The 16502-nt window shown below is 42.4% G+C and overlaps 1 protein-coding gene across 1 annotated transcript in view; it reads right to left on the bottom strand.

Annotated features, from left to right (window-relative positions):
• Window positions 1-5365: 5365 nt before the first annotated feature.
• The window catches only part of SNAPC3 (small nuclear RNA activating complex polypeptide 3), a 131111-nt gene continuing 119974 nt past the window's right edge, over window positions 5366-16502 (bottom strand). Inside the window, exons 6-9 of the mRNA XM_069765175.1 lie at window positions 15638-15720; window positions 8990-9154; window positions 8074-8181; window positions 5366-5946 (exon numbers count right to left, since the gene is read on the bottom strand). Coding sequence (XP_069621276.1) covers window positions 5799-5946; window positions 8074-8181; window positions 8990-9154; window positions 15638-15720 — 504 coding nt within the window. The 3' untranslated portion in view covers window positions 5366-5798. The remainder of the gene's footprint in view (window positions 5947-8073; window positions 8182-8989; window positions 9155-15637; window positions 15721-16502) is intronic.

Here is a 16502-nt window from a genome sequence, read left to right as displayed (position 1 = left end):
GCACAACAGCATGTGGAATTGTGTTGCTTCCTAAGTGGACAGTTTGATTTCACAGAAGTTTGATTTACTTGGGAGTTATATTCTGCTGTTTAATTGTTCCCTTTATTTTTTTTGAGCAGTGTATATCCCCCTCACTGGAAGCGCCTCAGTAACTCGTACCTATAAGGGAAGCCTTTCCGGCAACTATTTGCCCTCGGTGCAGTTCTCTGACTGACCTGAGGAGAGTGGTGGCACCAGAGAGCCGATGCCTGCCGGGTCCTTCACTCCCCTCCCCCAAAGTGAGCAAAGTAAATGCCCCCCTTTCCCTGTGAGATCCCTTACTAGTGACTATACAAAGAAAAAAAGCTGTAGACCATGCACTGGGGATCACCAAAATAGATACACAAATATATTTTTATTGAATACAAGACCAACACACATGATAAAAGCAATTAAAAATCATAACAACGTGACAGATGGAAACCCAGAGCAGCTTATAATAAAGCTTAGAGCTACCCCTCCCTTAGCCAATGCACAGAATGTATATAGTAATGAGTACAGAGTACTAGTACTAGTGATGAGCGAGTGTACTCGTTGCTCGGGTGGTCTCTGAGAATTAGTGTTCGGAGATTTAGTTTTTGCGGACACAGCTGAATGTTTTACAGCTACTAGCCAGGCTCATCACTATCCCTTACAGATTCACATGACAAAATTATAGCTCTCAAATTATGGAGATGCAAAAACTTTATTTTGCAAAAAAAGCGTCTTTTAGTGTGTGAGAGCAGCCAAACAGAAAAAAAAGATATATGGTAAATCGGTCATCGCTGCAACCCAAAGAATAAAGCCGTCTAATCACTCATACTGCACGAGACAACATAAAAAATAAATAAAACCAATTCTTGACCTGCTGTTGATTTGCTCATTCTGCCTACCAAAGATCATAGAAAGGCTCAGCTCACTGGCTTTATGCTTTACACTGAGCGCTTACACTTGAGTTTCCATGTAAATCTGAAATACAAAATTTAGACGTATCTCCCCAGTGGAAGATTCCCTATGAGGCAGATGGAGAAACTTAAGCGTACATAAAAGCACAGTCAGGCCACATTTTTGTGCACTTCTGGAAAAAAGGAATGCTGAACAGAGGCTAGATGGAGCCCAGAGTAATAGTGATGAGTGAACGTTATCCAAGCACGAATAATGTGTTTTGAGTCCCGCAGCTGCTGTTTGACAGCTGCAACACATGCAGGGATTGCCTAACCGCAAATTTGCTCCCAAATTTGATGTGTCTCCGCGGCTTTTCTACATGCATTTGCATATTTCCCATAAGGGATGGGAGCAGTGTTCTAGATCACTGCATTGAGAAACACGTGATGGTGTCTCCGCGGTTTTGGATGTTTTGATCTCCCTGAGGTCATTCATCCTTATGTTTATAGTCCTTTTACTAGGCACTGCTCCTAATAGCCAGTTTCCTACTCCACACTGATGAGGGGCAAATACCCAGAAACAGCTGTCTGTGGATGGATACCATGTTTTGGCATAGGTGGTTTTCCTTTTTAGATGCTGCCCTTCCCTTGGTTGTTCCTTCCCGGTGAAAGACCTGGCTATTTATTGCTTGCGTTGAGAAACACGTGATTGTGTCTCCACGGCTTTTCTACATGCATTTGCATATTTCCCATAAAGGCCCCGTCACACTTAGCGACGCTAAAGCGATCCCGACAACGATACGACCTGTCAGGGATCGTTGCTGCGTCGCTATGTGGTCGCTGGCGAGATGTCAAACAGTGAGATCTCCCCAACCATGCAGCAGCGATGCGGCGACCTGTAGCAACCTGTACAACGATGTCACATGGCAGCTATTTCATGACGATTCAGACCTCAATGAGGGACGTCCTGTCAACGAGGTCGTTGGTAAGGTGTCAAACACAGCGATGTGTGCTACCCAGCGGGACTTCAACGATCAAAAAAAGGTCCAGGCCATTCCGACACGACCAGCGATCTCACAGCAGGGGCCTGGTCGCTGCTACGTGTCAAACATAGCGAGATCGCTACTGAGGTCGCTGTTGCGTCACAAAACTTGAGACTCAGCAGCGATCTCGCTAGCGATCTCGCCTAGTGTGAAGCACCCCTAAGGGATGGGAGCAGTGTTCTGGATCACTGCGTTGCGAAACACGTGATGGTGTCTCTGCAGTGTTGGATGTTTTGATCTCCCCGAGGTCATTTATCCTTATGTTTATATGAACTCGTAATGACCTGGAGAATCAAAATGGCAGGTCAGTTTTAGCATTTAGAGAACCAAGCAAAAAAGCCAAACAAAAAACAAGTGTGAGATTGCACTTTTTTTGCAATTTCACTGCAATTTGTTTCCCGTTTTCTAGTACACGACATGCTAAAACCAATGATGTCATTGAAAAGTGCAACTTGTCCCGCAAAAAACAAGCCTTCACATGGCCATATTGACAAAAAAATAAAAAAGTTATGGCTCTGGGAAAGAGGGGAGCGAAAAACAAAACGCAAAAACGGAAAAGGGCAAGGTCGTGAAGGGGTTTAACTCTTTGTCATTTCCTGTCCCTATTAGGAAAGGGGTAACATCCTCCAGGTGTGCTGTCGTGGTGGGTTACTAGAAACCGAATTACCGGTAAGTTTAATTCTATTTTTTATGTTTAAAAATTATGCTGATGTAAAGTAGACCTGTCCAAGATGTTATTTATTACCATACTTTTCGCACCCCCAAATTTGGTGACTAAAAAGAGAAAAAAAATATTTTATGTTAAATGGGGGGTCTGTCTTATAATGCCAGTGTCAGTCTTACAAATCATATACATGTCCCTCATCCTGGTATCTATATAACCCCCATCCTGGCACATTGCCCCCTTGTGCTGGCACACTGCCCCCCTGCTATCCTGGATATGGCCCCACCGGTCACTATATGCCCCCCCGTTGGAACGCACATGGCCCCCCCAATCACTATATGCCCCCCTGCTGGCACGCACATAAAATAACAAACACTTAACTCACCTTCTGATGATGGTTCCGGGCTCCCAGCTCCTCGGTTGTGCTTCCTGTATCCTGGGCATCGGACCATGTGACCTGGGCACACAGTGATGATATCACTGTGCTGATCACATGATCGGATATCGGCACAGACACAGGAACAGCCACAGGGGAACTGGGAGCATGGACCCATCATTAAAAGGTGAGTTAAGTGTATGTTATTTTATCATATGCGTGCCCCAGCAGGTGGGCAAATAGTGACCGGAGGGGGGCCATGTGCGTGCCAGCAGGGGGCGAATAGAGTGACTGGGGGGGGCATATTCATAATGGGAGGGGGGAAGTGCAGGCACATGCAATATGCGCCGCTCTCCTGTCAACCAACTTGGCGCGGCTTCAGCACTGAGGTGATGGACAGCGGGTGCAGTGAATATTACATGAGGCTAATGAGCAGGAGCACGTGACCTCCCGCTGTCTCTGCAGCCCGCAGCCAGCCCACTCCAGCCCCCTTGACACCACTCCACAGCCGCCCCCCTCCTCTACAGCACAGCACACAGATTCGGATTATAAGACGCACCCCCCACTTTCCCCCTAAATTTGAGGGAACAAAAGTGCATTTTATAATCTGAAACATACGGTAACTAATTTTGTGTGGTATTACTATCTGGATTAAGGGCATAAGACTTAAACATTTGTCAAAATTCTGATATTTTCACAAATAAATGCAAAAACATTGACCTAATTTAACCACTAACAAAGCACAAAGTATCACAAAAAAAAAACAATCTCAGAATCACTGGGATATGTTGAAGAATTCAAGAGTTATTACCCAAAGTGACACTGTCTCGGGGGTGAAGGGGTTAATTAATAGACAAATACACATATAAAGTACATAAAAAACCTTTGCAATAGTCACAAACTCTCTCAGTTAATGTGGAAAGTTATTTGCTAGGTCCAAGACGACTAGATCAACCGAGGTAAATTTCACTGGTCATAAAGCGAGAATCAAGACGAATCTCTCCCAATCCATTGGGGGTGCTGTGGGTTGTTCCAAGTCGATTCTCACGGTCTTGTATGGGAAGAAGCCTTTGTCCAACTTCCAAGTGACCACATAGCAGCAGGAGTATGCCAGATGTCCTCGACGTGTTTCCTTTTCCAATTCATTAGGGGAGTCTGCTGGATTATGATGATCTGCCGTATCCTTGGTCGGGTTATATGGATACCGTATACTACGTCTATCCTATCGCTCATTGTTGAGCCACAATCAAAATTGGTGGCAGTGGAATGGAAAAAACTGTAACTATACGATTGCTTCTAAGGCTTTAGGAGCTTTATTTTCTGCCAATGAAGCTGGATGAGGGATTGCTTTTGGTGGGATTATGTTAATTTCTAATGGTATCATTTTCTATCACTTTTTAATTTGCATAGTGTTTTTTTTTTTTAAGACAAGGCTCACTGTGCACGGGCCTAACTTAGAGATGGCTGACCAAGAGGTCAATGTTTGACCTCCAGCTGCCATGGCATCACTCAGCACTGTACGATCACTTCTGATGAAATACAAAGGAAGCCCACTCCATCTAGGTGCTGCTGTTCCTATTGACAGAAAGATCTAAAGGTACCATCACACATAACGATATCGTTAACGATATTGTTGCTTTTTGTGACGTAGCAATGATATCGTTAACGAAATCGTTATGTGTTACAGCAACCAACGATCAGGCCCCTGCTGGGAGATCGTTGGTCGCTAGGAAAGTCCAGCACTTTATTTTGTCGCTGGATCTCCCGCTGACATCGCCGAATCGGCGTGTGTGACGCCGATCCAGCAATGTCTTCACTGGTAACCAGGGTAAACATCGGGTTACTAAGTGCAGGGCCGTGCTTAGTAACCCGATGTTTACCCTGGTTACCGTTGTAAATGTAAAAAAAAAAAACACTACATACTTACATTCCCGGTGTCTGGTCATGTCCCTCGCCTTCAGCTTCCCGCACTGACTGGTGAGCGCTGGCCGGCCGTAAAGTACAGCACAGCGGTGACGTCACCGCTGTACTTTCCGGCCGGCGCTCAGTCAGTGAGGGAAGCTGACGGCGAGGGACATGACCAGACACCGGGAATGTAAGTATGTAGTGTTTGTTTTTTAACATTTACAACGGTAACCAGGGTAAACATCGGGTTACTAAGCGCGGCCCGGCGCTTAGTAACCCAATATTTACCCTGGTTACCAGTGAAGACATCGCTGGATCGGCGTCACACACGCCGATTCAGCGATGTCAGCGGGAGATCAGCGACAAAATAAAGTTCTGATCTTTCCCCAGCGACCAACGATCTCCCAGCAGGGGCCTGATCGTTGGTCGCTGTCACACAACGATTTTGTTAACGATATCGTTGCTACATCACAAAAAGCAACGATATCGTTAACGATATCGTTATGTGTGACGGTACCTTTAGTCTACAGACAACAAATAACTGCACTTATATTGTATCTGAATTCTTGTAATAATTACAAGACATTTTCCCTACAAAGAGAATAACTTGGCTCACATCTTGACGGCCATTCTACTGAGATTTACTGTTCTCCTCCATAATCTACATTACATCATTTCATAAAAATAACGTGTGTAATGGAAGATATATCTGTGTACAATAGTTTTACAGCAGGGTTTCTGACCCAAGGTTCCTTGTACAACACTGAACTTGTAGAAAGATAGTTTCGGTATGGACCATGAAAAAGATAACTGCATGTTCTTTGCACGTGGAGTTCATTCCCTGCACGTGGAATCATTGCAATGAGTTCACATATCTGGGAAATTCTTTTTGTTGTAAATAATCAATTTTAATTAAATGTTCCGGTGTCAACATAAGCATATGCTACAAAGTCTCCAAGTTTATTGCCCTCCGTGTCATAATGAAGCATCCTGAAGCAAACATCGCAGAAGAAGCAAGGATCGTCTGGAGCAAGGCTGTCTTGGTTTGTTACCCACCTGAAATACAGAAAAAAAGTGATTTTCTTATTACTGATGGTCTAGCTTCAAGCAGAAATACAAGGAAGCAAAGATGATGCTTCTGGGAAAAAGCGGATCAGCTAAAACCACAAAGCAGAGGAAAGACGAATCTATGGGTTTAGTGTAAAACAAAAAAAAGAGTTATGGTGCAGAAATGTGGGGAGGCATGAATTAAAAATGAACTGATCATTCAACCGTCTATTTGCTAAGTGTCTCATGTTGAACTGGACACATGATGAAGTAGCGGCTGCAAAGCGGAATAAAATGTTTTTCTTTTTTAATTTTGACTCTCTGTTGCATAGATATTAGTAATCAAAGTATTTGGTTCCTAATAAGTTACTGTATTTTTCAGGTTGTAAGACGCACTTTTTTTCCCAACATTTTTTTTTTTTTGGGGGGGGGGAAATAGGGGTGGAGTGTTAGAATCCGAATTGTAGTTGTGGTAGAACTTAGCGGCTGCTGTGGAGCAGGGACCCATGGTCACTTCTGCCAGAAGCTTCTGGCAGCAGCAGGAGTCGGACTATGGCTGCAAGCCTCAGGTATGACGAGGTGTTCAGCGGTGCAGGGATCCACCGACATTTTGTGAAAGCCCGGAGGCCCGCACTTTCCATACTCTATGTGGTGGGCTTCAGGAAAATGGCCACCGGAAGTGGCACATGCGCAAACTGAGATCTTGGCACTAGGATTTCAATTGCCCATGTGCTGCCTCCGTTGGCCATTTTCTCAAAGTCCACCACATTAGAAAGTATGGAAGGTGCGGGGTTCCGGGCAGTCACAAAATGTCGGTGGATTCCCTGCACCGCCGAACACCTTATTATACCAGCCTGGGGCCAACAGCCATGGCCCAATCCCTGCCGCCACCAAACATCCTGTCCTACCAGCCTGGAGACCGCGGCGACTCTGCCACCTGGGAACCTGCTCCACTATCGCTGCCCACCCCAGGTAAGTTACCATAAAAGTGGATTATAACACATACCATTTTATTTTATTTTTTTTAAAACACCACATTTTTTTCCTATTTTTCTCCCCAAAATTAAAGAAAATACTAGGACAACCCTTTTTCATTCCCTACGCTTGGCCCTGATCCAATGAAAAACCCTATACTAACCTCCTGTACCGGCGCCATTGCTGCGGAGTTAGCACTCACAGCCCCAAGGCTCTTGTGCGGCTTTATGACACATGGTGCCTGGCGCCCAATCAGCGCTGGCGTCATTGTCCTCACCTTCTGTCGAATTGAACAGGAAGAGGAAGCCAGGGATGAAGCTGATCCTGGACTTTCTCTTCATGTTCATGTTCAATTTGTCCAAAAGAAGGGATAATGACGCCAGCGCTGATTGGGCATCGGGGTTACTCGTCATACAACCGCAAGAGTGCCCTGGGACCCGTGATTGCCCACACCGCAAGATCGGTGTCAGCATGAGAAGAGAGTATAGCCTTTTTTTATTTCAATTGGGACCAAGGGTGGGGATTGAGAAGGGGCTGTCCTAGTAGTAGAAACCCCTTTAAGTCTAAGTGGGTGTCATCAGATAGTTTTCACTGGGGACGTGGACTCAGTGTATCATTTTGCAGCTGCTATAGAAGTAAATTCTGACATTGTAAAACTTAGAAATTAGGCTGTAGCAAAGCCAAGTAGGCTAGGGTTAGATCCTAGGTCTACATGTTTGGATTAAATGACATGTATGTCTAACCCTACATATAACCAGGCTAGCTGTTCACGTTAGTCTGCCAGCTCAGGGAAGCTGACCAGCTCTAGAGAGAGACGAGCCAGAATCCCTCACTGACAATTATCTGCACAGGCCGTGCGCAGAGAACTACAAGTATCAGTGGTTGCTACAGACGATAATGGCTTTGTTTGACCGAGTTGGGCCTAGCTCAGCTAGTGTCAGTTCTTTTTAGTTTGCGCCTGGACAAGGCTAGGGATTTATGTTTAGGAGCCTGTTTTGGTGCTGTGCAACCTGTTTGGACCTGTGTGCATGCTACCTATGGTGTAATGCCTACCAGAGAATCCCTACAAGGCGCAAATTCAATATAATGCAGACAAATACCAATACTTCATTAAAACACAAGTACATTCTCAAGCAATCCACATTCATAGAAAACACCTACTTTGCAACATACACTTTACACACATTGCACTTTCTGGTCCAAAACCAATGTTTTCGGACATGCATTGGATAGCGCCTCCTATCTAAACAGTCCTCGTGGTGTATCAGCCTTTTAATGGGAAACAGAAAAAGCAAAATGTTAAATTTGTTCAGTAAGGACATTTTCCAAATTGCGCCATCTAAAACATTGTATAGCTTTATAGTCTAAACAAGGCAACTTTCTGTGACTTCTCATATGACCCGGTCTCTGCACTTTGCTGTTCCCAATGGATGATGCATGTATTGTGAAACAAATTTTCCCACGCTATAGGCCAGTGCTTGGTGCCTTAAAGTGCAAATCCACAGGAGACTGCAGTTTCCCGATATCTGACTTTCTGATACTTTTATGTGACAAAATAGCAAAACAAATACTAAAATTTTTAGATTTTTGGGGGCTTTGAATTTGGATTCAATAAGGTTTAAGGTTTAGATTATCGGAGTAAGGCCAGGGTCACACTTGCGAGTGCAATGCGAGAAACTCGCATTAATACCCAGCACTGCTGCTGGCACTCGGGATTGGAGCATGCGGCTGCATGTATTTCTATGCAGCCGCACACTCCGGTCCCGAGTGCCGGCGGCAATGCCCGGTATTGATGTGAGTTTCTCGCATTGCACTCGCAAGTGTGACCCCGGCCTAACAATTCTTCTAATAAGTCAGTAGACTAACATTTTCCATCATTCACATATAGAAATTTTCATATAACTGAAAAATTAAGTGCAAATTTGACAATTTGCAGATGTTTTTTTCACAGCATGCTTATTATATATTTGCTATAAATTTCCGTTGTGGATTTGACACTTTCAATTGCTGATTTTGTAATAGGTTCACCCTAAACTCAGCTGTACTATATAAACAATTCATCAGCTTATTGACCTACCTTATATCTGTGAAAGTTACAATGTGCTCACAATCTCCTTGATGGCAGTACATGTAGGGGAAACCAATTTTTATATTCAGATCATTAAAAGTAAAGTCTTCCATTTTGGTTGCCTGAAATTTGCCATAGCCTCTATCACGGGATTCGGACCATTCAATTGTGGTTCTGGAAGACCATTCAAATACAAAACAGTGTATTAATATCAAATTAATATAAAAAATGAGATCATAGCACGAAACGTCAATAAGAAAAGTGACAGTTCATTATAAACCAGAATGCTGGATACTGAATAGCAATAGTTTACCAGTGCGAGACATGTAATGACTGACACTTTGCTCTTTGATCTCACTGCCGAGCTGTGTGTGATTATGACCTAGCACAGTACAGCAGAAATAATATAGTACAGCAGAAGTGAATTTTGGCTCATTACAGTGTTAGCTCTGCTGTGTTCTGATCTCACTGAAGAGCAGAGTCTCACATTGGTAGTGCCCCCTTTCATTTATAATCATCTCTGGAGGCAGATCCTCAGCGTCCAACCCACACCCCTGAACAGCTGATTTACATACAACAAAAATGTGTATTTCTCTGAAATAAAGCATTGGATCACAGATATCAAGGTATTATTTGTTTCACCTTTCTGTGGTCTGCATGACCACATAGACAGCTTAGGAGGGTTGATCCTACTAATAGATTCCCTTAAAGTGAAAATCTATCATCGAGCTGGTTCTGACAGTCTGACTTGAAGTCTGTAACTTTCCTTTTAATAGCTTAACCCTTCAGAAACAGTAATGTTCTCGTCCTGTAGATTAAACATTTACATGCAGCTATGTTCTTCTCCTTTAGATAGGCTGCAGGAAAGAGGATTTTACTACATGGTTGATATGTAATAATCTATATGAAATGGATTATTACATATCAAATGGAAGATGAGCTAAGCCCACCGGCATCAGGGGCTTATCTACAGCATTCTGTAATGCTGTAGATAAGCCCCCGATGTATCCTGAAAGATAATAAAAAGAGGTTAGATTATACTGACCTGGGGGGGGGGCGGTCCGGTCCGATGGGCGTCGCGGTCCAGTCCGGGGCCTCCTATCTTCTTACGATGACGTCCTCTTCTTGTCTTCACGCTGCGGCTCCGGCGCAGGCGTACTTTGTCTGCCGTGTTGAGGGCAGAGCAAAGTACTGCAGTGCGTAGGCGCCGAGCCTCTCTGACCTTTTCCGCCTGCGCCGGAGCCGCAACGTGAAGACAAGAAGAGGATGTCATCCTATGAAGATAGGAGGCTCTGGACCGCGACGCCCATCGGACAAAAACCGGACCGCAGCGGGACCGCCCCTGGGTGAGTATAATCTAACCTTTTTTTCTCATCTTTCAGGATACATCGGGGGCTTATCTACAGCATTCCAGAATGCTGTAGATAAGCCCCTGATGCTGATGGGCTTAGCTCATCTTCGATTTTGGGGGTGAGAGGTTCCCATTAAAAAACGCGGAAAAATATTGAATCCACTTTAAATCCTGTACATGTTGGTACCAATTAACATTCAGATAATGTATAGAATCATCTCCCCTTCTCACAGTTAATATCTCACAGAGAAAATAATTTCACCAGATTTTGAGCTCACTATGCTAAAGTGAAAAGTAAATCTGCATCCATGTACTACTGTAAGAAGTCATCTGACTTGCTAATTATAAATTCTGGAAAAAAAGCCTTATAAATTGATATAGTGTACTGTCATTTGTTGAGTTTTCCCAGGACTGATATTTCAGTTTTTATTTTAAAGAGGTGCTATCAGTTGTGAAAAATTAATTCTCACATCTTCATTGATAATGTTTGTAATGTTTTTTTAAAACTCATCTCCTGGGGAGAAAGATACCAACATTCCAAGTAGAATCTGGATATCTAATGTTAGAGGTAAGCGCAACAGCTAATCATTGGCCATCATAAAGAGAACATGTCGCAGCTGCTTAAACAAAGACCAGCAAGGAGCCAGTGACCCGCCTGCAGATTTGAACTATGTTCAAGTACAAGCAAGTACAAGGTTTTTTTTTGCTATTTTAAGTCACATACAGTTGATTTTAAAGGCCCTCCATACATTTTAAAGAGATCTTGCTTGGTTTTACTGGCAGTTAGCTGCTGGCTCGACACTCACATACACAGGTGCGCTCACTCTACCGAGCTGTAAACCTCGCAATAACAGAACACCATAGCTATTTTATTGTCTTGCATAAACTGAAAAAAAAGTGAAATACATACACAGACTAATGACCACCGATCCGCTACATGTTTGAGTGAGGAGCAGTCTAACAGCCCTTTCAGACAGTACTCAACTATCCTGCAGTTTTATTTATTGCCTCCTGTAGACTGATCAGTGATGCGTTACTGCTGCTCTGTTCAACCACATGACAGAAGATAATCCTCTGTAATGTGTATCAGCTGCCAGGCCTAGATTGGCGATATGGGAGCAGCTAGTCCCACCCAGCTCTCCTAGCTGCTCTTAAAACCCAGACCCAAAATTCGGGCCCATTAAAATAGAAAACCCTCTCGGAACTATATGCACTGGCACCTGCTTTTCAAGGTTTCACATCACTGAGGCTAGGCACCTCGGTGACACAAACTCCATCCGGGACATGTCCAGCTGCTTTCTTACACCTCCAAAATGTATTTGAAATGGGCTATACAGTGCTGTGGGAGACGTAGCCCCTGTAACAACCATACTGGGTACAGTTCCTGAAAAATATAACTTAATTCATATGCAAATGAGGAGGTTTTGATGTATCCTTAGCATGTCAAAAATGATGGTGCACCATTGTGCCTCATTTGCATATTGGGACTAATATACTCCAAAGTGTATCGAGCACCATCAGAAGAAAGGAGAAAGAAAGGTGAACACACCCAGCCACTGTGGCCATAAGAGACCGGACACAAGGAAACAGCATTCAAACTGTGCTCCCTCAAGGAAGGGAGCACTGTCAATCAAAAGCGGACAAAGGGCCCCAATATGCAAAATAGGGATGCATATAAGTTATTTTTTCAGGCTTTGTACCAGGAACAGGCACAGTGCTAGTATCGTTGTTATCATAGGTTACTACAACAATGTTTAACCTATTTAAACTGCATTTTGGGGTGACTAACTCACTTTAAAAATGGATTAAGATGGAGAAAAAATGAATAATTATAAGAGCACATGATTATAAACAAATCAAATCGATAAGGAGCACACAGTGAAACACATTTTTCCTGATAAACATAGAAATATAATGCCAGCACTGCTAACATAACCTCATATTTGTTAACAGAAAGGGTTTATCTCAAAATTTGACCAAAAATCAGGGAAACCAGACTCTGGTGGTGCACAGCTTTTTGGAAAAAAAAAGCGCTGCATACATGGACAAGACATAAAAGATTGTAGTCAGCGGCATTCACCACTGCACAGCAACTTTATTATGATAACGTGAGAGGCGTAGACCAGGAGGAAGAGACATGACCGACAGCTGTTTCACATGAAACACGCATCATACCTCCAGGTAACAATACAAATATGAAAAGTAGGCATTAATCCTATCAGTAATTGGTTTTCCAGGAGTCAATCATGACTGTACCATCAGGAGGTCGTCCTTCATACCCTTGATAGGGACAGGAACACATAAGAGGTTAAAAGGCTCATCCCTCGACCTTTCACCGGTGATTTTCCAAGTACCACACCAGGATGGATGCAACTCTATTTTATTGAGTTTCCTTCTACATACGTTACCTTCACATAGCAGACGTAAAATTTAAGGGAGGGAATGTAATGGTGCTGTCATGATGGACTCCTGGAAAACCAATTACCGGTAGGACTAATGCCTACTTTCCAAGACGTCCTCCTGACAGCACCATTAGGAGAATATCAGAGGGTACATTCAGGGCGGTACTACTGCTTGGAGGACTTTTCTTTTGAGGGCCGTCATTTAGCCTGATAACATGTCCAGTTTATAATGTCTGCAAAGGTGTTAAGATTTGTCCATGTTGCAGCTCTGCAGATTTGGTCCATTCTGCCCATGATGTGGCTATTGCTCTAGTAGAATGGGCTTTGATGTTGTCAGGAGATTTCCCTCTGCCGAATAGGCCAGGCTGATCACTGACCTAATCAATCGTGCCGAGGTCTCTATATTCTTTCCTGCAGTGCAAAATGAACTAAGATTGGAATCTGACAATTTTTTTGGTCTCCTGGTATTGAAAGACTGTTCTAAAGTGTAGAAAATGAAATGTGAACTCTCGACTATCTTTAAAGTTTGGCAGAAAAAAGGTAAGACAATTTCTTGGCTCATATGGAATGTTGTTAATACTGTCGGTAAGAAGGCGGGCTCTAACCTTAAGATGATGCAGTCTTCTAAGATCTTTAGGTATGGTTCCTTGATGGAAAGAGCCTGTACGTTCCCCATCTGTCTTGCTGTAGTTATGGTGACCAGGAAGGCAGCCTTTAATGAGAGAGATTTTATGTTCGAGCCTTCTAGAGGCTCATATGGTGGTTTATGTAAGCCATTTAACACTAGATTCAGATCCCATAGAGGAACAGAAACTTCAACTGTGGGTCTTATAGTACTTGTGGCCTTAACAAATCTCACAATCCAGCGATGGTTTGCTAATGGATTATACATGAAAGCAGTCAAGGCTGAAATTTGCACCTTCAATGTGCTAGGTCTCAGGCCTTTATCAAATCATGTTTGGAGAAAGTCTAATAAATTAGGACTATCAGTATCAGGGACCTGCCTGTTGTGTTCCTTGGTCTTCATGATGCTCTCTGTGCTTCAAACAGAACCCTGAGACTATCACAGAGCAGGTGCATTTATACAGAGACTTGATTACACACAGGTGGATTATATTTATCATTATTAGGCATTAAGGACAACATTGGATCATTCAGAGATACACAATGAACTTCTGGAGTGAGTTTGCTCCACTGAAAGTAAAGGGGATGAATAATATTGCACGCCCCACCTTTCAGTTTTTGAATTTCCACAAACATTTAAAATAACCAATACATTTTGTTCAACTTCACAATTGTGTTCCACTTGTTGTTGATTCTTCACCAAAAATTTACATTTGGTATCTTTATGTTTGAAGCATGATATTTATTTTTGGGGAAAAAATAGATCTCTTTTCTCAACAAAAAATTACTAGTTCCAAATGCAAACCGGCAAATCGTATATATATTTAGGGTTATAATTATGTGCCTATCTCATATGATTAATTTAAGTTGGTGAACCTTTACCACACGAAAGTGAACGTACATGTTCACAAACACGTTTATGTAGGGGTCGAATGGTCTTCCCTATACAGAATCTCCCATAATCGCATATAGCACCAGATACCAAAAAACGACCCTGGCACATGAAGTGATTTGAGTTGTGAGTATAGCTGCCTAATTGTATCTGACTGCACAACACACATATTTGGAGAGGTGGGTGCAATATTGCAAAGTGTATAAAAAAAACAAAAAAAAAAAAACCGACGGCACTCCACAATAATTACCAAAATATATAAAGGACCTGTGGCGTGGCAATGTGGTGACATTTTGTTAATGGCAATATTCATACGCCAGCTCTTATGAATGATATATTTAATCATTTTGCTCATCATCAGACTATATTGGAATGATAGCACAAATCGTTTTGGTTATTTTTGTTACAATTGCGGAATCATTTATTATGATTTCGTTTAAATGCTTTTTGAAAACTATTATGAATGATCTCATCAGGATAATCCCGCTGCATTAATTTAGGTTTTAGATTCTTGTAAAATGTTGCAAATTTGAGTTTGGAAACAGTACCAGTACGGGCCGATTGATATAATTTCTTGCTATAAAAAAAAAAAAAATCTATTTTATCCCCCAAAAAAAGAGGAAGCTTTAGGTTCTTTGCTACAAAATGATCGTTCTTACATTAGTATATGAATTAGTGCTTTGTACTTTTTAGATAGAAATTATTTTTGCAAATATTGTTTTACTACTTTTTTGTGTTGTTGCCTGGAGATATGATAAACAGGAGGTGTGTTTCCTTGTGACACATGAGCCTGAAGAAGCGTTTCATGCGAAACAGCCGTCACACGTCTCTCTTCCAGGTCTACGCTTCCCATGTGTTACCCTAATAAAGTTGCTGTTTTAGGGTATATGCACACCTATTTTTGAGCTCTGCCAATTTTTCCGCTGCAGATTTCATAAATCCGCAGGTAAAAGGCACTGCGTTTAACCTGCGGATTTACTGCACATTTTGTGCGGATTCCACCTGCGGTTTTACACCTGCGGAATCCTATTGTGAAGCAGGTGTAAACCGCTGCGGAATCCGCACAAAGAGTTGGCATGCTGCGGAATGTAAACTGCAGCGTTTCCTAGCGGTTTTTTCTGCAGCATGGGCACTGCGGATTGCGTTTTCCAGTACATTGTACTGTAAACGCATGGACCCGCAGCAAAATCCGCAACGTGTGCACATAGCCTTAGAGTACAAGTGGCGAGTGCCGCTATCTACAATCTTTTACCGCCAAACACTTTCGCATATAATAATACCATGCACAAATATTACACATTTGAATGAAAACTGCCCTATCAGCAGACTAAAGCTCAAATAGGGCAAAAACACAAACAGACAAATGTAACATCTGCTTATGGATTTACCTGCTTATATCTCTACATTCTGGATATCTCATGTCATTGTAAAATATGCCTTCAAAAAAAAAGAAAGCCGATTTGAAGAGATCCTGAAATAAACATGAAAGTGGTTAGAAAAAAGGGGAAAAAAACCCAAGTGAAATTCAATTTAGAATTGTTAATTATGAAGCTTAAAAGGAATCTCACATTTTCACAGCCTGATCTTTACCTCTAAACCCCTTCCGGATTGACCAATTTTGGGCTTTTGGGACAAATAAATCACATTCAACGATCCATAACATTTTTATTTCTCCTTCTATGTTACTGTTTGGCGTTGTTGTTTTTTTTTTTTCGGGATGAGTCGTATTTATCAGTGACAGAATTTTTGGTACATATAATTTTTTACCAAGTTTCATTAATAGAGTGACACGTGACAGCAATTCTGACTTTGTATACTTACAGCCACACTCAGACTAGACGTGTCCGGCCTCGTTCCATTCACTTGTATGGGACTAGGCCGCACACATCTAACCAGAACGTCACCGCTTGTATGCAAATCACAAGCCTGCTCACTCCCAAGGCCAGCGAATCCCGGCAGAGCGCACTGTGAGGATTCACAAATCTGCAGTCACACAGAGCGATTGCACACTTGTGCCCCAAGCCCTTTACTTATTATGGGATGGCATAGAAAAAAAAAACAAAACAGTAATTCTACAGTGCTTTATTTTTTGGTCACAAATTAAACTTTTTGATCATTTTTTATATTATTTTTGCAAGGCGGAAAAATCTAATACCTTTTTTTTTTTAATTCCTTTGAGGCTTTCACCATCTGAGATATGTAACAAAACAGATTAAAGGGAACCTGTCACCCCCCAGGCGTTTGTAACTAAAA

The sequence above is a fragment of the Ranitomeya imitator genome, chromosome 1 (assembly GCF_032444005.1).
Source record: "Ranitomeya imitator isolate aRanImi1 chromosome 1, aRanImi1.pri, whole genome shotgun sequence".
Classification (NCBI taxonomy): domain Eukaryota; kingdom Metazoa; phylum Chordata; class Amphibia; order Anura; family Dendrobatidae; genus Ranitomeya; species Ranitomeya imitator.
The sequence above is the reverse complement of the archived record's forward strand: the minus strand, read 5'-3'. Positions and strand labels throughout refer to the sequence as shown.